This window comes from Bubalus kerabau, chromosome 12, assembly GCF_029407905.1.
Source record: "Bubalus kerabau isolate K-KA32 ecotype Philippines breed swamp buffalo chromosome 12, PCC_UOA_SB_1v2, whole genome shotgun sequence".
Lineage (NCBI taxonomy): Eukaryota > Metazoa > Chordata > Mammalia > Artiodactyla > Bovidae > Bubalus > Bubalus kerabau.
The window spans coordinates 72,193,664-72,220,111 of record NC_073635.1 but is presented as its reverse complement, the minus strand read 5'-3'; the positions used below and the strand labels follow the sequence as shown (position 1 = coordinate 72,220,111).

General features: G+C 41.0%; 1 protein-coding gene across 1 annotated transcript in view; it reads right to left on the bottom strand.

Moving 5' to 3' along the window:
* LOC129624244 (ATP-binding cassette sub-family C member 4-like) overlaps positions 1–26,448 on the bottom strand; it is a 234,862-nt gene that overhangs the window by 162,527 nt on the left and 45,887 nt on the right. The window contains 5 exon segments of the mRNA XM_055541905.1: positions 343–534; positions 2,190–2,279; positions 6,309–6,410; positions 17,593–17,842; positions 22,734–22,859. Of these exon segments, the coding sequence (XP_055397880.1) occupies positions 343–534; positions 2,190–2,279; positions 6,309–6,410; positions 17,593–17,842; positions 22,734–22,859 (760 nt within the window).

Genomic DNA, 26,448 nt, shown 5'->3' with positions numbered 1-26,448 from the left:
GCTAAAGCTGAGGGTGGTACATGAGGGTTCATTACACTGTGCTTGCTATTTTAGAAATTTCTGTAATTGTTAAAAGTGAATGAAACTTCACAGAATGGACTGATCCCCTCAAGGGAAAAAAAAAAAAAAAAGGCATTCTGTGAGTGTTATCACATCAGAATTAAAATAGCAATGTATATACCTGTGTATTTACCCAGAAGATCAGCTATAAATAATCAGCAACAATCAAAGATTTTCAAATTAAAAAATAAGTAAATAAAAACTCTCAACAAATCTTGTAGGTTAAACCAATACTATTATATTTAAAATTCAAGTATATCCAACTTAGGAGTCATTACTCACCTCTTCAAAAGCATAAGCCTTTATTACTTTTACCTATCGTTCTTCTTCATATTTCTTCCCAAATAAAGTATTACTCCTCACAGTTCCTGAGAACACCCAAGGCTGCTGAGAAACACACACGATCCTCCCGTGCACGCTGACCTGTCCCTGGCTCGGGGGCAGCTCCCCCAGCAGAGCACCTAACAGTGACGACTGAAACAGATGGCAACACACACATGTAAACAGGCCGCACTCAGGACAGAACATGCCCTGGAGTACAGCCGACCCCACCCTGGCGCTTGATACATGATGAACGCTTGTGTTTAGAACAGGATAAAGTATAGTTCTGGTTGCTGCTGCTAAGTCGCTTCAGTCGTGTCTGATTCTGTGTGACCCCATAGACGGCAGCCCACCAGGCTCCCCCATCCCTGGGATTCTCCAGGCAAGAACACTGGAGTGGGTTGCCATTTCCTTCTCCAATGCATGAAAGTGAAGTTGTTCAGTCGTGGCCAACTCTTAGCGACCCCATGGACTGCAGGCTCCTCTGTCCATGAGATTTTCCAGGCAAGGGTTCTGGAGTGGGGTGCCATTGCCTTCTCCAGTTGCAACCAAAAAGTTGAAAATAACACTGTTGGTCAATGTAAATCCACAGTTGACAAGAAATACTAATAAAATGTTATAACAATCTACTGTGCCCAAGAATTTCCCCCAAATGAAGCACTATACTCAACAAAGACTAAATAAGAATGTTTAACATTCTTAACTAGCAGAGTAGCCCAGCAGGATACGTATTTCTTGCATGTGATGTTTATGCAGCTGTTCCTACATCTGGGTATCCTTCACTTGACAAATACTTGTTCTTAAAAAGCTACATGTGAAAACTATATCCAAAGATGATTATTAAAAGAACTCTGAAGTGAGTTGTGTCCAAAGAGCAAAAGTCCTTCACAGAAGAAATCATCAACCTCTCACGTACACACTTATGTTTAGATGTCTGTATTTTGCTGTACAGAACCCAAGAGACTAAGTGAATGTATACATGTCCTTCAAATCTTGCACACCACACAGATGTGGTGTGTCTGTTGTCCCCACATCACAGTGCTAGTACACTGGGCTAAAATAATCTGCCTGCATATCTGTCTCACCCCAGAACCTGGTTGTCTCTGGACGGCAGAGGTGTCAGAGTCTCGCTCACATCTGTTTCTTTAGCTCCAGCACATGGCTGCACATTCACTACATGTGCACTGACAGGATCAAGTCAAGTTATGTGAGAAAATTCTCAAAGCTTCCTGGAAGAGCCTTCACAAACTCCAGACTTCCCAGAGGGACCACTGTCACAAAAAGAAGTCCCCGCTATCTCATTCTGTCCTGAATAGATGTCACATAAATAATTTCCTTCACTGAGATGTCCAAACATCCAACAAGAAGTTCCCAACTGTGCAACATTAAACACCAAGAAGGAAAACACAGTGTTCGTTTATCCAGATTTATGTGGCCATGAAACCTTCTTGCAAAACGAATGTCCCATGGAACACACCTAGAGGAAAGCAATTCTAGATTTGCCCAGTTCAAACTGTGTTATACACAGCTTTAGGCTCAACTCTTAAGAATTTTTAAAATATATTTATTTATTTATTTTTGGCTGTGTTGGGTCATAGTTGTAATACTTAAGATCTTCCATTGCAGCACACAGGCTTAGTTGCCCCGAGGCATGTGGGATCTTAGTTCCCCGTCCAGGTATCCAACCCATGTCTCCTGGATTGGAGGGCAGATTCTTAACCACTGGACCACCAGGGAAGTCCCTCAACTCTGAGAATTTAACAGGGGCTGTGGCATTGCAGCAAGCTGAACAAGGTATCATGGCTTACTTTTCCTGCCCCTACAGGTCCAACCACAACTAACAGTTCACCAGGTCTGACAGTAAATGAAAGGCCTTGTAGAGTTAGGGTTTCTGATTCCTGCAAATTAAAGTTTATAAAGATGTGCCCCTTTCAATAAAGTAACACACATTACTTCAGAAAGTGGAGAAAAGAACAAAATAGTCATTGATATGCTAAACATAGCCCACATTTTTCTCCTTCCTATTTTAAGATAATGTGTTCTACAGGAATTTTCATCCAATCTTTTCTCTTCCAGGGTCCTAAACAACTTCAGTTGCTTTTAGGAAGGCTCCTTTTACCAGCTATCCATATGAACACAGTATTAGATAGCCACAGAATTTAGCAGTTGAAATGACAAGCTGAAATTTGAAATGCAAATTTTATGATGTATACTAACTTATTAAAATAATATACTTAATAGAATAGTCAATATAGGAAGTTTTTAATCATTTATGTTTTCATTATGACCCTTGGTTTTAACTATTTCATTAATCTCCACGATGTGGCAGCTTAAGTACATGATAAGCCTGGCCCTCTACTAATAAATTGAAACCTCCACTTTCTCTCCATTTTCATTTGATAAAGAATGAATTTCAGTAATGCTAAGGAAGCAGGTCATTTTGTATGATGAAGTCTTTCTTGGCAAAGTAACTCTTATAAATACCCATCAAAGCTTTAACTTCACAAGAGCTCTAATTTAACATCAACAATGACAACAAAAAAAAATAAGGAATTAAGAAATTAATTATGGCTTTGTGGATCAGAGTGACAAGACCTCAATTTTAATATGTGTTACATGCGTTATCTGTCCTGGCTAAACAGGGGCCATAAAGTACTTCTGCTGTAAGAAAGCAAAAAAACATGGAGGTACATACAACAGCACACAATCCAGTGTGAGGGAGAAGTCATGCCAATTACAGGTCATATTCCTGAGAGACTTAAGGGTGTGTGTATGTCTTTACATGTTCTTAGTGTTAAGAAAATTGTCAGTAACTGATAATTTTTTTAATTTTTTAATTTTTTTTTTACTTTACAATATTGCATTGGTTTTGCCATACATCAACATGCATTCGCCATAGGTGTACACGTGTTCCCCATCCTGAACCCCCCTCCCACCTCCCTCCCCATACCATCCCTCTGGGTCATCCCAGTGCACCAGCCCCAAGCTTCCTGTATCAAGAGAGGTTACAGTTCATTGGTAAAATGACCAAAAAACTAAAAGTACAAAGTCTGGACAAACTATTGGGATAATCTTCAAAATGAAAAAATTTCTCTGGGAAGAACTGAATTATAAAACATTAACTTTTTTTCTTTTTTTTTTCCTTTTTTTTTTTTTTTTCCTTTTTTGCCACAGGTGTACATGTGTCCCCCATCCTGAAACCCCCTCCAACCTCCCTCTCCATCCCATCCTTCTGGGTTGTCCCAGTACACCTGCTTTGAATGCCCTGCTTTATGCATCAAACTTTGGTCATCTATTTCACATATGGTAATATATATGTTTCAATACTATTCTCTCAAATCATCCCACCCTCACCTTCTCCCACAGAGTCCAAAAGTCTGTTCTTTATATCTGTGTCTCTTTTGCTGTCGGGCATATAGGGCCGTCGTTACCATCTTTCTAAATTCCATGTATATGCATTAATATACTGTATTGGTATTTTTCTTTCTGACTTACTTCATTCTGTATAATAGGCTCTGGTTTCATCTACCTCATTAGAACTGATTCAAATGTTTTCTTTTTAATAGCTGAGTAATATTCCATTGTGTATATGTACCACAACTTCTTTATCCCTTCATCTGTCAATGGATATCTAGGTTGCTTCCATGTCCTACCTATTGTAAACAGTGCTGCAATTAACAATGGGATACATGTATCATTTTCAATTTTGGTTTCCTCAGGGTATATGCCTCAGAGTGGGATAGCTGGGTCATATGGTGGTTTTATTCCTAGCTTTTTAAGGAAGTTCCATACTGTCTTCCATAGTGGCCGTATCAATTTACATTCCCACCAACAGTGCAAGAGTGTTCCTTTTATAGACATCCTCTCCAGCATTTATTGTTTGTAGACTTTTGATGATGGCCATTCTGATCAGTGTGAGGTGATATCTCATTGTCATTTTGATTTGCATTTCTCTAATAATGAGTTATGTTGAGCATGTTTTCATGTGTTTGTGAGCCATCTGTATGTCTTCCTTGGAGAAATGTCTGTTTAGGTCTTTTCCCACTCTTTGGGTTGTTTGTTATTCTGGCATTGAGTTGTATGAACTGTTCAAATATTTTTGAAAGTACTCCCATGTCAGTTGTTTCATTTGCTATTATTTTTTCCCATTCTGAAGGTTGTCTTTAAATCTTGCTTATAGATTCCTTTGAAGTACAAAAGCTTTTAAGTTTAATCAGGTCACACTTGTTTACTTTTGTTTTTATTTCTTTTACTCCAGGGGGTGGTCATAGAGGATCTTGAACCCATGGTGGATTTGGATTCATGTTGATGTATGGCAAAACAAATACAATATTGTAAAGTAATTAGCCTCCAATTAAAATAAATAAATTTATTTTTTATTTTTATTTTTTTTACATTTAATTTTTTTAATTTAATTTTATTTTTTAACTTTACAATATTGTATTGGTTTTGCCATATATCAAAATGACTCTGCCACAGGTATACATGTGTTCCCCAACCTGAACCCTCCTCCCTCCTCCATCCCCATACCATCCCTCTGGGTCGTCCCAGTGCACCAGCCCCAAGCATCCAGTATCGTGCATTGAACCTGGACTGGCGACTTGTTTCATATATGATATTATACATATTTCAATGCCATTCTCCCAAATCAACCCACCCTCTCCCTCTACCCCAGTGTCCAAAAGACTATTCTATACATCAGTGTTTCTTTTGCAGTCTTGTATACAAAAATTTATCTCATTGAGGGTTCTGCCTATGTTTTCCTCTAAGAGTTTTCTAGTTTCTGGTCTTACATTTAGGTCTTTAGTCCATTTTGAGTTTATCTTTGTGTATGGTGTTAAGAAGTGTTCTAATTTCTTTCTTTTACAATATAGCTGTCAAGTTTTCCCAGAACCACTTATTGAAGAGGCTGTCTTTGCTCCATTATATATTCTTGCCTCCCTTGTCAAAAATAAGGTACTCATAGGTACATGGGTTTATTTCTGGGTTTTCTATATTGTTCAGTTGATCTATATTTCTGTTTTTGTTCCACTACCATACTGTCTTGATGACTGTAGCTTTGCAGTATAATCTGAAATCAGGAAAGTTGATTCCTTCAGCTCCATTCTTCTTTCTCAGGACTGCTTTGGCTATTCGGTGTCTTTTGTGTTTCCATCCATGAAAAATGCCATTAGTAACTTGATAGGGATCACACTGAATCTTTGGTAGTATAGTCATTTTCATAATATTGATTCTTCCTACCCAGGAACATGGAATATCTCTTCATCTGTTTATATTGTTTTGAACACAAACATACTAAAAACATTCTAAAATATGTCTAAAACATTAACATACTAAAACAATGACAATTATTTTTCATCATTAAAAAGGAGACTTGGATATTATAGGAATACAAATATATCAGTAAGAAGCTAGATTTTTAAACGTGAGAAATTTTTTTAAGCTTCTCCACTCCTTTCTTGTCTGATACTGAGAGTTCTATTTTACTACTTTCACTCAGTTATGACAACAAAATAATGAGCCATATACATTCAGCTTTCTGTCCTCACACCTCAGTTTCCCAGGGCCAGACACTGAGGTCCCTCCCTGTTCAGGCTTCGGAATCTGGCATTGCTTTGTCATTTTGTCTCTCTAGTCCTGTCAATTCTAACATTACAAACACATGTACTTTAAGTTCAAGATGTGGTAATATGTTGAAAGCTCTCTTGAAAGTGAAATAGAGAACACGTCAAATGCCTTAGGCTGATTTTACATGCAATCTCTGTTAGTTGCAAACATTATCCCTGATTTTGAGAATCTTTATAACATACTTTAAGTAAGTGTACAAGTCACATTTTACACCATGGGTAAAATCTCAAAATTCTCCAATAAATCAATGTCACAGTTATCTATAAGCAATCATGATCTAGGAATGGAGGACTTATTACCTTATCCCAAAAAGCAGTAAAATCTTTCATGTGCACAACTGTTTTATCATCTGATGGCAGTTGAGTGGTGAGCTGTGATATCTCATCAAGTAACAAAAAGTTCTATGGAATAAGAAAAAACATAGACAGTTTAGTCTGTGGGATGAAACACAAACAAAAATAATTGTTTCCCTGGAATTTGCAGTAAAAATCTATACAACCTACAAATTGTTTTGCCATTTGTACTTGAAGTGTTGGTTCACATCAGAACAAACTAATATATAGAATAATATACACTATTATTACAGCATATAGTATGTACATTTATAATATAGGACATATAGTATACATAGAGTTCTTTATATAAGGGAGTGTGTGTGTGTGTGTATAATGTGTGTATATGCATGTGTATATATGATATAAATAGAGTGCCTGGCCATGAGTCTATCTGTAACTTTCTCAACATTTCTCAGTGTACAAGTTTTTCCCTAAGGAGAAAATATAGCTCTAAAATCCAACACATTTAGAACCTGGACATTTATATTGCTTTAGTCTTGTGTTACCATCAATAAACATGGGAGCTGATAGGAAATTATTCCATGCATATTTACTGAATCCCACTATGCACCAAGCACCATGTGACATGGCTAGGAACATAGAGAGGAAGGCCATTCCCAGGCCTTCTTCAATCAGGTGGAACAAGACAGGCTGGGAACACAAGACCTACAGCAGAGATGCTGAATAAAACTCTGGCTCTATTGTGGGTCATGACCCTCACATGAGCACTTAAGACTACTCTGCTTTTTTCATGTGTGTTAAATCAGTATCACTGCTTTTCATTAACTATAACGTGTTATCATTCTAAAAAGAAAATGTTCTTATTAAATTTCTACCTCTTAAAAATACTTCACAAGCATCTTTTCACTGTCACTTATCTCTTCTCTTTAGTCAGTGCCTTCTCTCCAGCTAGACAGGAATGGCTGCATCTTCCACTTCTTGCTATTTTCACAGCACTTAGCAGTCATTCAATGTGATTTAGCTGAATAAAACCAAGTCCTGTGAACCACTACAAAGCTAACATAAACATATACCAGAAAACTCTCTCTTACCCTGCAAATGTTAGATGTATTAATAACTCAATGAAAGAAACTACAGTGGTAGAGAAATTGAGTAAACAACTGAGACCACCTCCATTACCCACACCCCTAAGAACTATGAATGTGTGGCAGAAACTGCTGACTATCCTCAAAATCTGCTCTCATTCTTCTCAGGTAACAAACCCTGGATTTTGGCTGCACATGGCAGTTTGGAAGGAGGGCCTCTCTCTCCAGCCTCACAAGCAAATAGGCACAGCCATGTGGCTAAACTGAGGTCAGTGGAGAGTGACAGCAACCAGGACCTTCCTCCACCCCACGTCCTGGGCCTTGTAGGCTGCCAGCAAGGTCAAGGTTACATGCAGTGGAGTAACATAATAAGAGAGAAAGAGTCTGGGTCCAAACACCATGGAGGTTCACGCTAGCCATGGGAGTTGTTATGGGGAGAGTTGTATCACCACAAAAAAGATATTTCCTAACCCCAGTTAGCTCATAATGTGACTCTATTTGGAAATAGGGTTGTTATAGGAGTAATCCATTAAGGTGAAATCACAGTGGAGTAGGGTGGGCCCTGAATCCAACATGATTAGTGCCCTTATAAGAAGAGAGATGCAGAGACAGACACACCGGCAGAAAACAGGCAGATGATGATGGAGACAGAGGCTGGAGTGATGGCAATTACAAGCCTACGAAAAACAAGATTTGTCTGAAACCATTTAAGTTAACAGAGCTGACAAAGGAGTCCCCCTTATAGGATTTTGAGAGATCGTGGCCCTGCTAACACCTTGATTTCATACTTTCAGCCTCCAGATCTGTGAAACAATATACTTCTGTGATTTTAGGTCTTGTGGTTTGTGTTACTTTGTAAAGACAGCCCCAGGAAGAGAATATAGAGCATTACAAGGACTCTTGCATGAGAGAAAAGCAAACTATCCTTGTAAGCAGCTTTAATATGGGCAATTCTAGGACCCAGAGGCAAACCAAATCCCTACCAACACAGGGGCAACTGGTAAAAGCTTCTGGGGATGTTTGAGAAAGAAAATATTTGAATAGGAACCCACCCCCCTTAAAATCATAAACATCCTTCAAGTCCTTGACATTCTCATCTATCACACCACAGAGCTACAAATGTGATTGCAATCTTCCTCTTCAAAAGAACAATTGGCAAAAACTGATCATGAAAACCTGTTTCTGTGCAGGAAAAAGAAAGCAGTACCCTTGCATTTCTCTCAAAGACCAGCAGTCAGGAGATAAGATCCTCTCGTTTCCTCCTCCTCTCATCCAGGCTCACTGAGAACCTAACATGGGGCACAGCTACTCCTCCCCGCCCCAAGCCCATGTCCAGCAGGAGGCAGGTTGGACCGATGGTGTTCTGAAGACTCCTCTGCAGGCTGTCAATCACCACAGCCTGAGTTCTCTCTCCACATCACCTCTCCCATCATCAGTCATGTAGCAGCTCTTGTCTGTTCTGCCACAGCTCATTCATCTCCCAATTTTCCTTTTCTCTTGAAGCAACATAATTTCAGAGTCTAACTTACTATTAATCATTTCAAATACTGATACAATATTCTTGGGTTTTTTCCATAGTTCCTTCCCTAGCCCTCCCCAACAGCACGCCTTCCTGATCTCTTTACAACATCTCTGAGAATGTCCATCATACTTAATATCCCCCAGTGATCCATAAGCACCTAAGTCCACACTCCCCAGGTGGCCTCTGCCTGGACACCCTGAGTACTAACCCACCCACCTTTCCAGTCCATCTCAAAAGCTAATCTTCCTGGGAACCTGTCAGAACATTGCCAGCTGGCACTGTCCTCCCTACCCCTGAATCCCATGAGAGATTCTCCTATATGTTACACAGGAGATATAGACACTGCATCACTCACACACTTACAGACACTAGTTCCAACTCCAACAGAAACCAAGCCTTGTACAGAGTCAGCAAATCATGGGTAAGGGAAGGAATAGATTACAGGGCTCTTCAAATCCATCCAACCTGCATTGCTACAGCCCTACATAGACTGAGCTAACACAGCAACAAGCAAAAAGTTGTATGCATATATTGTACATCTTGTCTGCTGCTGCTGCTGCTAAGTAGCTTCAGTGGTGTCCGACTCTGTGTGACCCCATAGACGGCAGCCCACCAGGCTCCCCCGTCCCTGGGATTCTCCAGGCAAGAACAATGGAGTGGGTTGCCATTTCCTTCTCCAATGCATGAAAGTGAAAAGTGAAAGCGAAGTCGCTCAGTCGTGTCCCGACTCTTAGCGACCCTATGGACTGCGGCCCACCAGGCTCCTCCGTCCATGGGATTTTCCAGGCAAGAGTTGCTGGAGTGGGGTTCCAATGCCAATTTCAGCTTAAATATGTTACCAAGACAAAAACCCAATATTCAGTGTGTGTATGTGTTCAGTTCATTTGCTCAGTCATGTCCGACTCTTTGCGACCCCAGGGACTACAGCATACCAGGCTTCCCTGTCCATCACCAACTCCTGGAACTTGCTCAAACTCATGTCCATCGGGTCAGTGATACCAGACACCATCATTGTGTACATAGTAGGACAGAAATTCCCAACACTTCTCCACAAATAATAGATTTGAGTGAGGAAAGATGACACTATCTTCCAGGGGTTAAATGAGATTCCAACACATAACCAGCTTGTAAAGGTGTCAGAAGTGCTGGCTGGATTTTTTTTCTAGGACTCAGGCTGATTAAAAAAAAAAAAAAAAAAAAAAGCTGAAAATAAATTACGGATGGTATGCAGACCCAGAACAGATTGTGTGGGAAAATACCAAAGTCAGAACTTCAGCCAAAAAGATTGACTTCCCAGTGGCTGGTGGGGGAAAATCTAAGCAGTTTTGTGAATAATATAACTTCAAAGACACATTTTACTGGATGTGAAAGTCACTGAAGACTTATAGTGCTTTCAAGACATTTATAATCCTATTGGAGTTATTCAAAGAAAAGAGCTTCAGTCCATTTTCCTTATTAAGATAAAATAGAGGGACTTCTGGGACCTATAAAGTCACAGTAAATCATTATTATTTTGTACAGGGGAAAAATGACATAGAAAAGCACATGTAAACAAGAAGACACAACACTATGAAGACCATGTGTAGTTCTGCCCATGGGGATGGACCACCACACCACATCCAAGGTGGGCAGGGGTAGTGGGTTTCCTTCCTGAGGCTGCCAGACATGACCTGAGCAGAAATTCTGGATGATGAACCACCTAGTGTACTGAGCCCCAGGCTTCAGGAGGCCGTGGGGCAGCAGGGCTCCACACCACACTGTGTTCTAAACTCTGCCTGTCCACCATACCTCCAAGCCCATCTGTGGTCAAATCTTGCCCAGTTCTGACCAACTCAATTGGCCTTTTCTTCCACTCCTGCAGCCCTTTTCACCTTCTAGTTGGGCCTCATTACATCTAAATGAGAGGCAGGGAAAGGAAGAAAATGAATATCCAATAATTGATGCTACCTGTTAGACAACAGGACAGGAGGCTGAATCCAGCCAATGGCTGCTCAGTGAGGTGGGCCTTACAGCAAACACTGAGTATTTTTAAATGCTCTCAGAATCCAAAACTAAGTCCAGGCTAGTCATTTCCTCAGATTTGGTTCTCTCTTAGCATTCCTTATCATAGTCAATCCAGGTGATTTTACAGCCTGAAAAACCAAAGCAGCCTGACATCCACCTCTCCCCTCCCTGCCCCTAATACCAAACTCAAAATGTGCCCTGAGTAGCTCTCAAATATTGCCAAGTCTCTCTATTTCACCCCAAACCAAACCACATCATCTCGCCCCTGGACCATGTACTGCATTAGCGTCCTGACACACTCATCTCCCTGCCTCTCCTCTAGGTCCTTACCCCACCTCACTGCCCTGTTCTCCAGGCTGCAGCCAGGCTGATTATAAAAACCTTAATGTTTCCTGTAGTATCCTTTATGGTCCCCTGCTCAGGCCTCCAGCTCTCTACTCTGCAGCCTCAGACATTTCTGGCTCCTCAAATTCATGGATCCCCCTTCTTATCCTCAAAAGGCCTTTGTCATATGATCATCCCCAGGAAAATGCGAAGCATCGGCTTCCCACCTCCCATACTCCCACACATGGAATTCTCCAGGTAACTTGCTCAGCCTTCCCTTCTCAAACTTCTCAGCACAACCTCCAAAACTACACCAGTGACTCTGACAAAGCACCTCATGGCCCCTCAGACTTTTCCTTCCAAGGACTATTGACACAGAAATGCACATCAAGTTTCACTGTTTGATTTTTTATTAACCTCCCACTTGGTGAAACATAAATTGCAAGTAGCTCTGCAGTTGCTTACCTGCCACTCTATATACTCATCTGCACCATACACAAGGCTGCACAAGACTTGTTATTTTGTGGAATGATTGGATGAATAAATTCAAATTTGACCCCCAAAAGTCTAGCATAAATCAAGACAGCTTTTTCCTCTCAACTGATTTTATTTTTAAAAAGATTCTGTTATCTTTTGCATTTGCTAAGGTACATTTTAGATTTCTTTCTACAAATAGGGCAATGTTTCCCAAATGTGATTTATTTTCAAGGACAAAGGGACACTAAAGACACAGGCAAATTAGACCCCAGCAAAGGAATAGTAAGTCAGAAACTCCAAGATGTGATCATTTAGTTTTAACAAGCACACCAGATGATTCTCATGAATTAGAGATCTACATTCTTTATACCACCCATTCTTTATAGGGTGGTAAAACTAAATGGGCTGAAGAAGTTTCTATTAATAGGATCTAAAAGAAAAAAAAAAAAAAAGTACTTCCAAGATTACTTCAACACACCATGGAGCAGTTTCCAATGCAAACACTAACTGTCTCACCACTTTTATACTCAGCTATTTGCCCTGCCTTTACTGAAAACAACTACTGCCAACAGATCTCTAAATTCTGAGACCACCTTCCTGCCATGAAGAGAAAATTTAGTGTCTTGCCCAAGTCAAAGGTGTGTCCTTAATCAGGACACAAAGCAGCCTGATGAAGTCAGCACCAGGAAAATTCAAAGTTCTCCCCAGGTCATAATGTTAATGTTACTGCACAAACCTACACATGAAGGAGTCTCAGGCCTTAGACATTGAGTTCATTTTAGTAGAAAAGAAATAAAAAATCCACCCAAGTATTTGAGCACAATTTCCTGAAAACCTGCAGGACCACTTTCATGCTATACTCTTTGGTGAGGCACATCATCCATCAGAGAATCAGAGTTAACACTGTCTCCACTACAACCATGCTTAAGGGTTAGGTATTTGCAGGATCCCAGACATGATGGAGCTGGAATGTCCCTTCAGTTGCACATTTTCTGAGCATCATCTATTTGTGAGCACTACGAAGATGAAAGAGGCACTGTCTGTAAGAATTCTGGAGTTCAGGGAAGGAAACAAATCCATAAACACATTGCTTAGTGAGGACAAAGTCACATCCAGGAGCTCAGAGGAAGATATGGGGATTCAAGAGGGTGTGATGGTTCATGTTATTAACCAGATACTTGGCAGATCAACCCCCATACACTTACTCAAACACCTATTACAGTGAAAGCAATTTTAGATGAGATTGACATGTAAATCAGTAGAGTCTGAGTAAATCAGATTATCCTCCATAATGTGGGTGGGTCTCATCCAATTAGTCAAAGGTCTTAAGAAAAACTAGACTGACCAACTCCAAAGAGGAAGGAATTCTGACTCAAAAGCACCTTCAGACTAGAGATGATTTTTAGCATAAAGTCTCATGGTATAAATCTTCTTTTATTTCATGATGGCCATCAAGACAGACTAATTTTGTTAAACAAGTAAGAGTGTTTCTAGTTTACTACAAGGCCCAGGAGCCAGGCCAGCAGGAGCTACATGAACACCTGGCTGTACAGGGCACAGCTAGCTTCTCTCTTTAGAGAGCAGGTTCACTAATTTCAGTCAGGCTGGGTACACAGATGGATGCACAGAACAAGCAAAAGATTCAGACCTATTGCCCCTCTGGATTAGATTCAGCTCCCCTGATTTTAGACTCCCATCAAGGCGCAATGTTCCAGGAACGCCTAACTCCAATCTGCTCCCTCCTCTGCATTTCTCTGGCTTCTAGTGCAGACTGATCACCCTGGTCTTTTGTGGGGGCCCAGCAATATGTGAACCGTGAACTTCCTGATGTTCAGGCTGGCTTTAGAAAAGGCAGAGGAACCAGAGATCAAATTGCCAATATCCGCTGGATCATGGAAAAAGCAAGAGAGTTTCAGAGAAACATCTATTTCTGCTTTATTGACTATGCCAAAGCCTTTGACTGTGTGGATCACAATAAACTGTGGAAAATTCTGAAAGAGATGGGAATACCAGACCACCTGATCTGCCTCTTGAGAAATTTGTATTCAGGTCAGGAAGCAACAGTTAGAACTGGACATGGAACAACAGACTTATTCCAAATAGGAAAAGGAGTATGTCAAGGCTGTATATTGTCACCCTGCTTATTTAACTTATATGCAGAGTACATCATGAGAAATGCTGGGCTGGAAGAACCACAAGCTGGAATCAAGATTGCTGGGAGATATATCAATAACCTCAGATATGCAGATGACACCACCCTTATGGCAGAAAGTGAAGAGGAACTAAACAGCCTCTTGATGAAATTGAAAGTGGAGAGTGAAAAAGTTGGCTTAAAGCTCAACATTCAGAAAACGAAGATCATGGCCTCTGGTCCCATCACTTCATGGGAAATAGATGGGGAAACAGTGGAAACAGTGTCAGACTTTATTTGTTTGGGCTCCAAAATCACTGCAGATGGGGACTGCAGCCATGAAATTAAAAGACACTTACTCCTTGAAAGGAAAGTTATGACCAACCTAGATAGCATATTCAAGAGCAGAGACATTAATTTGCCAACAAAGTTTCATCTAGTCAAGGCTATGGTTTTTCCTGTGGTCATGTATGGATGTGAGATTTGGACTGTGAAGAAGGCTGAGCGTGGAAGAATTGATGCCTTTGAACTGTGGTGTTGGAGAAGACTCTTGAGAGTCCCTTGGACTGCAAGGAGATCCAACCAGTCCATTGTGAAGGAGATCAGCCCTGGGATTTCTTTGGAAGGAATGATGCTAAAGCTGAAACTCCAGTACTTTGGCCATCTCATGCGAAGAGTTGATTCATTGGAAAAGACTCTGATGCTGGGAGGGATTGGGGGCAGGAGGAGAAGGGGACGATGGAGGATGAGATGGCTGGATGGCATCACTGACTCGATGGACGTGAGTCTGAGTGAACTCCGGGAGTTGGTGATGGACAGGGAGGCCTGGTGTGCTGCGATTTATGGGGTCTCAAAGAGTCAGACACGACTGAGCAACTGAACTCAACTGAACTGATTCGTTTTCTGTAACTGTTGTCTCAATCAATCCAGCATTTATATGATACCCATGATGTGTCCAGTATGGACCATGCACTACACTAAAGAACCACTAGAGACAGTCTGCTGTCAAGGGGCTCAGAACACTCCCAGGGAATCAGCATCACCCCACCTGACATGAGGCTGGCTGTGCACATAGATGGAAATCCCAGATCAATGTGAACAAAAGTGCTGGGAGATGGTCATGGGGCTGCTGGAGGCTCAGCAGCATTTACTCAAATCAAGGACAGAGGAGAAGGCAACCAAGGAGGCTGAACAGAGATCTCAAAGTGGGGATGAATGTGGCAGGTCACAGAGACAGGCATTTTCCTCCTCCCCACCCCAATCCCATGCCAGGGAGGAGGGTCATGTGCTGAGAAACAGAGAAGCCAGTGGAGCCCAGAGTTTAAAACTTGATTCTTCAAGAAACAGGGACTTCAAAGGTCTTCAGAGTAAGAGGAGATGATAAAAACAAACTTAATGAGACTTATATGCAGAGTACATCATGAGAAACGCTGGGCTGGAAGGAGCACAAGCTGGAATAAAGATTGCTGGGAGAAATATTAATAACCTCAGATATGCAGATGACACCACCCTTATGGCAGAAAGTGAAGAGGAACTAAAAAGACTCTTGATAAAAGTGAAAGAGGAGAGTGAAAAAGTTGGCTTTTTCAACATTCAGAAAACAAAAATCATGGCATCTGGTCCCGTCACTTCATTGGAAATAGATGGGGAAACACTGGAAACAGTGGCAGACTTTATTTTTTGGGTTCCAAAATCACTGCAGATGGTGACTGCAGCCATGAAATTAAAAGATGCTTACTCCTTGGAAGGAAAGTTATGACCAAACTAGATAGCATATTCAAAAGCAGAGACATTACTTGCCAACAAAGGTCCATCTAGTCAAGGCTATGGTTTTTCCAGTGGTCACATATGGATGTGAGAATTAGATTGTGAAGAAAGCTGAGTGCTGAAGAATTGATGTTTTTGATCTGTGGTGTTGGAGAAGACCCTTGAGAGTCCCTTGGACTTCATGGAGATCCAACCAGTCCATTCTGAAGGAGATCAGCACTGGGATTTGTTTGGAAGGAATGATGCTAAGGCTGAAACTCCAGTACTTTGGCCACCTCATGCGAAGAGTTGACTCATTGGAAAAGACTCTGATGCTGGGAGGGATTGGGGGCAGGAGGAGAAGGGGACGTCAGAGGATGAGATGGCTGGATGGCATCACTGACTCGATGGACGTGAGTCTGAGTGAACTCCGGGAGTTGGTGATGGACAGGGAGGCCTGGTGTGCTGCTATTCATGGGGTCGCAAAGAGTCGGACATGACTGAGCAACTGAACTGAACTGAACTGAATGAGATAGTCCACACAAAAAAGGTATATAGAAAGCAATGTAACAGTGGTTAAGAAATCAAGCTGTGGTCAGAATCCTACTTCTGTCATTTGCAAGCTGTGTGAGGATGGGTGAGTTATTCCAACTGATACATGAACCCGTTTCCTTATCCATAAAGCAGTGACACTAATGTTTACCCACTCAATTGTTTTTCAGATTAAATGACATGGCATGATGCATAAAGGATTCAAGAGTGCCCAGACCACAAGATCACTGGTAGCCATGATCAAAGAAGGCAGCTGTGGCAGCAGTAATAACAAAACCACAATAGCACAACACACATATGAAGCTTCCATCTGGATGGGTTAATGTGTCATTAAGAATGTCACCACAGTCCAAGAATATTCCTAAATGTCTTATTTCAAGATGTGAAAGCCATGAAAAAGGAATTTTTTAACTAGTAGAATGGACCAAGCCTTATAATTGTTGCTAGAAGCCCCCATCAGAAAGAATGACAAACTCAGGGGACAAGAACTGAACCCATATGACTGATGTGTTTTATGGGAAATGGTTTTTTATAGCATAGAAACTTCACACACAAAAAATTGGCTTTTATGACAAGACCCAAAACTAAAATACAATCACACTGGAGAACTATCTAACTTCACTAGAGATCTATCATTAGCAGCCCATCACTGTGGAGAGGTAGAAACAAATCAGATTTTTCATAAAGCCTAGACACTCAAGCTCATGCCTAGGCTGATTCACAGAACCAGTTTATTTTAATTTTAGATGTATTCATAAACACATGAATAACTGAGCACCTACTGTGTGCCAGGCCCTTATTTTGGTGATGTAAATTATTTATCCAAGGCAATTTAGGGACAGTCAGGAAAAAAACATAGTGGGTATGGTGGGAATCACAAATTTGAAGGGAAGAGTCCAGCTAGAGACAAGATTAAGTAGTAAGTGAAAAGAGGCAGAGAGGAAAAGGCAGATCCAAAAGGCAAGCTCAGAAATTAACAAGCAAACCACCTATGCAGGAAAGAACCCGTTTCCAACAGAGAACTAAGTAAATCTTCCTGCCCAAGAAACAAGGAGCTATCAGCAAGTTTTTTCCTTCCCAGCCTAGAGAGGAATCCTGTTCACTCCAGGACTGTGCACAGTCACTAACTAGTCATTTGAGTTAGCACAAGAGAGGCAACATATTCACTTCTCTTGTTTTTAGGCATATTAATCACCCTGACGTCATCACTTATATGTAGAGAGTCCTGTGTTGTTGCTACTGCTGCCAATAAATGAGCAGGGAACTTATGATATTTATAATATGCTCTATCAAAGAAGAGAGGGGAGTACATAAGAGAGTTTGGAATGACTACCAGCTTTGGCACAGAGCTAAACCACATCTAACTGGCACACAGTCACACCAAATAAAAGAAGGTATTTTACGTAAAATACACCTACAACTTTAAAAAGTTATTTGTTCCCAAACCTTGATTCTTCGGGTACTGATGATGGCCTCTGACACCTTCTTGACGGCCATAGGGAAGTAGAGGGTGCTCCTAAACCGCAGAGCCTCAAACAGCGTCACCACCACAAACACTTGGCAGGCTGTAATCACCTTTTCGAGAGCCACATTGGTGATGAAGGTGACAAAAATCATGATTTTGGTTACAGCAAAAAATGATGTCAAATTCATTCCTTTAAGGTAGAAACTTTGCCAAATCTTGGAAATTTCCTTCCTGGAAAAGAGAGTAGAAAATAGATTTTAAAACAATCATCGACATCCAAGGCATGAATTCAAGTGCCCTGTGTGAATGGCCCCTTTTGAGGGAGTGGGCACAGATAAACTATCCCTCACATCATGGAAACACTACACAGTGCACACCCAGAGGTCTGCCCCCAAACCAGGACCACACTCTGTGGCACCACTTCACTCTTGCAACTAAAAGAAGACGGATGGTATGGGGAGGCAGGAGGGAGGAGGGTTCAGGATGGGGAACACATATATACCTGTGGCGGATTCATTTTGATATTTGGCAAAACTAATACAATTTTGTAAAGTTTAAAAATAAAATTAAATTAAAAAAAAATAAAAGAAGACTTAGAGTCACACTTTTTAAAACATTTTGGACCAATGAGACTGGGTTTGAACATTCATTCAACAAGCATTCAAAACCACAAGTCCTGGGCCAGGCTCCTCACTGATGACAGAAAGACACAGCCCATCAACTCCAAGAGCTCACAAACTTGTGGAGGAACAGAATAAGACACCCCAAGACTGTGACACATCAAGACATTAGACAGAGGCAGCCACACAGCCCCCACAGGAGCTCAGAGCAGAGTTGTGTAACACGGAGCAGTGGAGTGAGAGCAAGTTGCATGAATGTGGATCTTGAGAAGATAAGCTGAAGTCAGGGTTGGCAGAGGCCAGAGAATAAGGAAGATGAGAGTGTATTCCCATCAGAGGGAGGGCCCCCACAAAGGTGCAAAGTAAGAAGTGACAGGGAGATACCAGAGAATTCTAAGTACCCTGTGCTGGAGTAAAACACTCATCAGATATTTAAATGAAAGATGTAGAAAAATACCATAGATAAGAAAATGTAGAAAAGTATTCTACCAAGAAAACAACCTAGTGTTTTCATGCTTCTGTTTGGAATGAATTATAATGATTCATAAAGTTTTGCCTGATACAGTTACATCCAATCTCTATAATCTTGCCATTTGTGCTACAGCAAATTATAGTTTTAGTTTGAATGTCATCATCTCAAATACGAGCATATTCTGTAGAGAAGGAAATGGCAACCCACTCCAGTATTCTTGCCTGGAAAATCCCATGGACAGAGGAGCCTGGCAGGCTATATACTACATGGGGTCATAAAGAGACAGACACAATTTAGAGACTAAATAAAGACAACAAGGGGCCAGCTGCCTGGATGTTCGTGTGTCACCTCAGTGACTGTTGTCAGGGACATGGGCTCCAAGGCGGCCTGAGTACTTCAACTTGACTAAAATTCATGTCTCTCCTTCCCCTCTGCTCCAGCTCTTTGCCTCCCAACGTGGATGGTTCTCCAGGAGCCATCTCTGTCACCTCTCTTCCAGCTGCTTGGTCCCATCCTCAGGAGACATGAGAGACGTAGGTTCGATTCCTGGGTTGGGAAGATCCCCTGGAGAATGAAATGGCAACCCACTTCAGTATGCTTGCTTGGAGATTCCCATGGACAGAGGAGCCTGGTGGGCACAGTCCATGGGGTCGCACAGAGTCGGACACAACTGAATAACTAGCAATGACAACAAGCCGATCCTGTACCCTGCATTGACAATAGGCAAAAGCCACCTGCTTCAAGAGAAGAGACAGAAAAACAGGTTCTTCCCAGGATCCTGAAGTTGTACAAAGCAGAGGACATTAGCTGGGGTGGAGAGAGGAAACTGCCTCACACACAAACTCCAATATAGGACAGATGTCATGGAGAGACAGAAAATACACCTACTATCATCATCAGAAGAAAATGCTTTGGACTTGTCACATAAGACTGATTTCCAGCAATTACATACTCTTCTATCTGAAACATTTAACCACCATGTCTCTGTTCATGTTTCTATATTGGATATGAAAACAAAACTTACCTTGTGGAGTTCTTTTGTAATTGATTTCCATATGTGAAAGACCTTTACAGACAGTGAAAAAGCTAAGGAGTATCGTCAGGTAAAAATAAACATAAAATACAGGAAAAAAAATACTAACACCTTGAAATTACTGCTTTTGGGGGGTTTGTGGTACTAAGAAATACTTGGAAATTCATTTCTGTATAAGTAAGAAGCATAAGCAAAGGAGAAAAGGAAATATATAAGCATCTGAGTGCAGAGTTCCAAAGAATAGCAAGGAGAGATAAGAAAGCCTTCCTCAGTGATCAGTGCAAAGAAATAGAGGAAAACAACAGAACGGGAAAGACTAGAGATCTCTTCAAGAAAATTAGAGATATCAAGGAAACATTTCATGCAAAGATGGGCTCGATAAAGGACAGAAATGGTATGGACCTAACAGAGGCAGAAGATATTAAGATGTGGCAAGAATACACAGAAGAACTGTACAAAAAAGATCTTCACAACCAAGATAATCATGATGGTGTGATCACTCACCTAGAGCCATACATCCTGGAATGCAAAGTCAAGTGGGCCTTAGGAAGCATCACTACAAACAAAGCTAGTGAAGGTGATGGAATTCCAGTCGAGCTATTTCAAATCCTAAAAGATGATGCTGTGAAAGTGGTTCACTCAATATGCCAGCAAATTTGGAAAACTCAGCAGTGGCCACAGGACTGGAAAAGGTCAGTTTTCATTCCAATCACAAAGAAAGGCAATGCCAAAGAATGCTCAAACTACTGGACAATTGCACTCATCTCACATGCTAGTAAAGTAATGCTCAAAATTCTCCAAGTCAGGCTTCAGGAATATGTAAACCATGAACTTCCAGATGTTCAAGCTGGTTTTAGAAAAGGCAGAGGAACCAGAGATCAAATTGCCAACATCTGCTGGATCATCTAAAAAGCAAGAGAGTTCCAGAGAAACATCTATTTCTGCTTATTGCCTATGCCAAAGCCTTTGACTGGGTGGATCACAATAAACTGTGGAACATTCTGAAAGAGGTGGAAATACCAGACCACCTGACCTGCCTCTTGAGAAACCTGTATGCAGGCCAGGAAGCAACAGAACTGGACATGGAACAACGGACTGGTTCCAAATAGGAAAAGGAGTATGTCAAGGCTGTATATTGTCACCCTGATTATTTAACGTGTATGCAGAGCACATCATGAGAAACGCTGGGCTGGAAGAAGCACAAGCTGGAATCAAGATTGCCAGGAGAAATATCAGTAATATCAGATATGCAGATGACACCACCCTTATGGCAGAAAGTGAAGAGGAGCTAAAGAGCCTCTTGATGAAAATGAAAGAGGAGAGTGAAAAGGTTGGCTTTAAGCTCAACATTCAGAAAATTAAGAAGATGGCATCCGGAACCATCACTTCATGGGAAGTAAAAGGGGAAACAGTGGAAACAGTGTCAGACTTTATTTTGGGGGGCTCCAAAATCACTGCAGATGGTGATTGCAGCCATGAAATTAAAAGATGCTTACTCCTTGCAAGGAAAGTTATGACCAACCTAGATAGCATATTTAAAATCAGAGACATTACTTTGCCAACAAAGCTCCATCTAGTCAAGGCTATGGTTTTTCCAGTGGTCATGTATGGATGTTAGAGTTGGACTGTGAAGAAAGCTGAGCGCCAAAGAATTGATGCTTTTCAACTGTGCTGTTGAAGGAGATTCTTGAGAGTCCCTTTGACTGCAAGGAGATCCAACCAGGCCATTCTAAAGGATATCAGTCCTGGGTGTTAATTGGAAGGAATTATGCTAAAGCTGAAACTCCAATACTTTGGCCACCCCATGCGAAGAGTTGACTCATTGGAAAAGACTCTGATGCTGGGAGGGACTGGGGGCAGGAGGAGAAGGGGCGACAGAGGATGAGATGGCTGGATGGCATCACAAACTCGATGGACATGAGTTTGTGTAAACTACTGGAGTTGGTGATGGACAGGGGGGCCTGGTGTGCTGCAATTCATGGGGTCACAAAGAGTCGGACATGACTGAGTGACTGAACTGTACTGAAGAAGCTTTATATAAATTTTTCCTTTAAGAAGACAGTAAGTGGAAGAGCAGATTCAAATATGATCTCCCCATTCTACTTAAACTTTCTGCCACATGTTGGGGGTGGAGTGCATAGTATTTAAGTTCATCGTAATGTGAAAAACTTGGTGAAACTTCAAAATTAATTCAGAAAAGTCATTTGTAGGTACGTAGATGAACCTAGTGGAGAAGGCAATGGCACCCCACTCCAGTACTCCTGCCTGGAAAATCCCATGGATGGAGGAGCCTGGTAGGCTGCAGTCCATGGGGTCACTGAGGGTCAGACACGACTGAGCGACTTCACTTTCACTTTTCACTTTCATGCATTGGAGAAGGAAATGGCAACCCACTCCAGTTTTCTTGCCAGGAGAATCCAAGGGACGGGGGAGCCTGGTGGGCTGCCGTCTATGGGGTCACACAGAGTCAGACACGACTGAAGTGACTTAGCAGCAGCAGCAGGTGAATCTATAACCTGTTATACAGAGTGAGGTAAGTCAGAGAAAAGCAAATATTAATGCATATATATGGAATCTAGAAAAATAGAACTAATGAACCTATTCACAGAGAATAAATGGAGACACAGATGCAGAGAACAATCTCAGAGACACAAAGTGGGAGGGAGAAGGTAGGACATATTTAGAAAGTAGCATTGACATGTATATGCTGTCATGTGTAAATTAGATAACTAGCAGGAAACTGCTATATAACACAGGGAGTCTAGCCTGGTGCTTTGTGACGACCTAGAGAGGTAGAATGGGGGTGGAAGGCAGAGATTCAAGAAGGTGGGGAGATATATATATATATATATATATAATTATGACTGATTCATCAAGGTCAGAAGCAGAGACCACCTCAACATTGTAAAGTAATTATCCTCCAAAAATAATAAGTAAATTCAGTTAAAAATGTGGAGGGGAGTACAAAAATATGGTGTGACATATAAAAAACCTTACCTTCTCAATCTGGTAATAAGGTCTATAAGTGACTTTTCCCAAGCATACATTTTTACTGATTTGTTGCCACTTATAAATTCACTCATAGTCCTGATCCTGTCTTCTGTGAGAGCTGCAGTCTTACTCCTAAGGGGACAGATGTGAGCGATGCACCATAGTGATCACATACTAACTTTCTGTGGCAGCAGCAGCAGGGGGCACAGGGAGGGGCCAGAGATCAAATGATTCTCTACAGCTCTTCTGTGCTAACATCACAGGAAGGTACTACTCAAAGTACAAATGGAGAAAAAGACTTTTAGGAAGTCAACAACTCAGCCTAATTCAAAGACTAACTCAGAGAACTTGCAGTAACAGCCGAGGAAGACCTGAAGTGAGTCAGATACAAACCTTCTGCCCAAGAAGATGGTGGTTGAACAGGAAAGGCAGAAAGGAATCTAACAGGAAAACAGTGTCTGTGCTGTAATAAAATAGGAGTAAAATTCTGGGGAACAGAAAAGATGAGGCTGCTAATAACATTAGGAAAGGAAAACAAGAAAAATTTCAGAGACCTTGTAGCACTGGAAAAGGGCCTCAAAGGATAAGGAACATCTATCCACAGCAAAGAGAGGAAAGGGAATTTCAAGTAAAGAAAAATACCACACATAAAGGTACACACAGACACAAAAGAACTCACCTAGCTTCAAACAACACTTTCACCACCTGACAATCTTGACAATGACCCACTTCCAACCCTCTGGAACCTGCCTCAGCTCTCACTCATCACCATTAGGCCCTTCATTACCAGTTACTTTCTATCACATATGCTGCTGAGACTGTGGGACTTTATGAAAGTGAAAGTGAAGTCACTTAGTCGTGTCCAACTCTTTGCCTCCCCATGGACTGTAGCCTATCACACTCCTCTGTCCATGGGATTTTTGAGGCAAGAGTACTGGAGTGGGTTACCATTTCCCTCTCCAGAGGATCTTCCCAACCCAGGGATCAAACCTGTGTCTCCAACATTGTGGGCAGATGCTTTACCATGTAAGCCACCAGAGAAGTCCTAATAAAGACATATTTTAATAAAGACATAATTTGGCAAAATTCAACATCCATTTAAGATTAAAAAAACCTCCAGAAAGCAGGAATAGAAGGAACATACCTCAACATAATAAAAGCTATATATGACAAACCCTCAGCAAACAATATCCTCAATGGTGAAAAATTGAAAGCATTTCCCCTAAAGTCAGGAACAAGACAAGGTTACTCACTCTCACCACTACTATTCAACATAGTTTTGGAAGTTTTGGCCACAGCAGTCAGAGCAGAAAAAGAAATAAAAGGAATTCAGATTGGAAAAGAAGTAAAACTCTCACTGTTTGCAGATGACATGATCCTCTACATAGAAAATCCTAAAGACTCCACCAGAAAATTACCAGAGCTAATCAATGAATATAGTAAAGTTGCAAGATATAAAATTAACACAGAGAAATCCCTTGCATTCCTATATACTAAAAATGAGAAAATGGAGAAATTAAGGAAACAATTCCATTCACCATTTCAATGAAAAGAATAAAATGCTTAGGAATATATCTACCTAAAGAAACAAAACACCTATATATAGAAAACTATAAAACACTGGTGAAAGAAATCAAAGAAGACACAAATAGATGGAGAAATATACCATGTTCATGGATCAGAAAAATCAATATAGTGAAAATGAGTATACTAGCCAAAACAATCTAGATTCAATGCAATCTGTATCAAACTACCAACGGTATTTTGCAGAGAACTAGAACAAATAATTTCACAATTTGTATGGAAATACAAAAACCTCGAATAGCCAAAGCAATCTTAACAAAGAAGAATAGAACTTGAGGAATCAACCTGCTTTACTTCAGCCTCTAGTACAAAGCCACAGTCATCAAGACAGTACGGTACTGGCACAAAGACATGAATACAGATCAATGGAACAAAATAGAAAGCCCAGAGATAAATCCACGCACCTATGGACCCCTTATCTTTGACAAAGGAGGCAAGAATATACAATGGAGAAAAGACAATCTCCTTAACAAGTGGTGCTGGGAAAACTGGTCAACCACTTGTAAAAGAATGAAACTAAAACACTTTCTAAAACAATACACAAAAATAAACTCAAAATCGATTAAAGATCTAAATGTAAGACCATAAACTATTAAACTCCTAGAGGAAAACCTAGGCAAAACACTCTCCAACATAAACCACAGCAGGATCCTCTATGACCCACCTCCCAGAATATTGGAAATAAAAGCAAAAATAAACAAATGGGACCTAATTAAACTTTAAAGCTTTGCACAACAAAGGAAACTATAAGCAAGGTGAAAAGACAACTTTCAGAATGGGACAAAATAATAGCAAATGAAGCAACTTACAAACAACTAATCTCAAAAATATACAAGCAACTCCTGCAGCTCAATTCCAGAAAAATAAAAGACCCAATCAAAAAGTGGGCCAAAGAACTAAACAGACATTTCTCCAAAGAAGACATACAGATGGCTAACACATGAAAAGATGCTCAACATCACTCATTATCAAAGAAATGCATATCAAAACCATAATGAGGTAAGATTTCATGCCAGTCAGAATGGCTGCTATCCAAAAGTCTACAATGTTGGAGAAGGTGTGGAGAAAAGGGAACCCTCTTACACTGTTGGTGGGAATGCAAACTAGTACAGCCACAATGGAGAACAGTGTGGAGATTCCTTAAAAAACTGGAAATAGAACTGCCTTATGACCCAGTAATCCCACTGATGGGCATACACACTGAGGAAACCAGAATTGAAAGAGACACGTGTACCCCAATGTTCATCGCAGCACTGTTTATAATAGCCAGGACATGGCAGCAACCTAGATGTCCATCAGCAGATGAATGGTAAGAAAGCTGTGGTACAGATACACAATGGAATATTACTCAGCCATTAAAAAAGAATACATTTGAATCAGTTCTAATGAGGTGGATGAAACTGGAGCCTATTATACAGAGTGAAGTAAGCCAGAAAGAAAAACACCAATACAGTATATGAATGCATATATATGGAATTTAGAAAGAATGTAATGATAATGCTGTATGCGAGACAGCTAAAGAGACACAGATGTATAGAACAGTCTTTTGAACTCTGTGGGAGAGGGTGAGGGTGAGATGATATGGGAGAATGGCATTGAAACATGTAAATTATCATGTGTGAAACAAATTGCCAGTCCAGGTTCAATGCATGATACAGGGTGCTCAGGGCAGGTGCACTGGGAAGACCCTGAGGGATGGGGAGGGAGGTGGGAGGGGAGTTCATGATGGGGAACACATGTACACCCATGGTGGATTCAAGTCAATGTGTGCCAAAACCAATACAATATTGTAAAGTAAATAAATTAATTAATTAAAGAAAAATAAAGACATAATCAAGACTGGGGGTGGTCCCAAGATGGCAGAGGAATAGGATGGAGAGACCACTTTCCCCCACAAATTCATGAAAAGATCATGTGCGTGCTGAGCACCTTCCACAAAACAACTTTTAAACACTGGCAGAGGACACCAGGCACCCAAAAAGACACCCTATTCTCTTTGAGAAGAGGTAGGACAAAATATAAAAGCTAAAAAGAGAGACAAAAAGAGTTAGGGCCAGAGACCTGTCCTGGGGAGGGAGTTGTGCAGGAGAAGTTTCCACACAGTAGGAAATCCTCTCACAGGCAAGTTTGTGGGGAG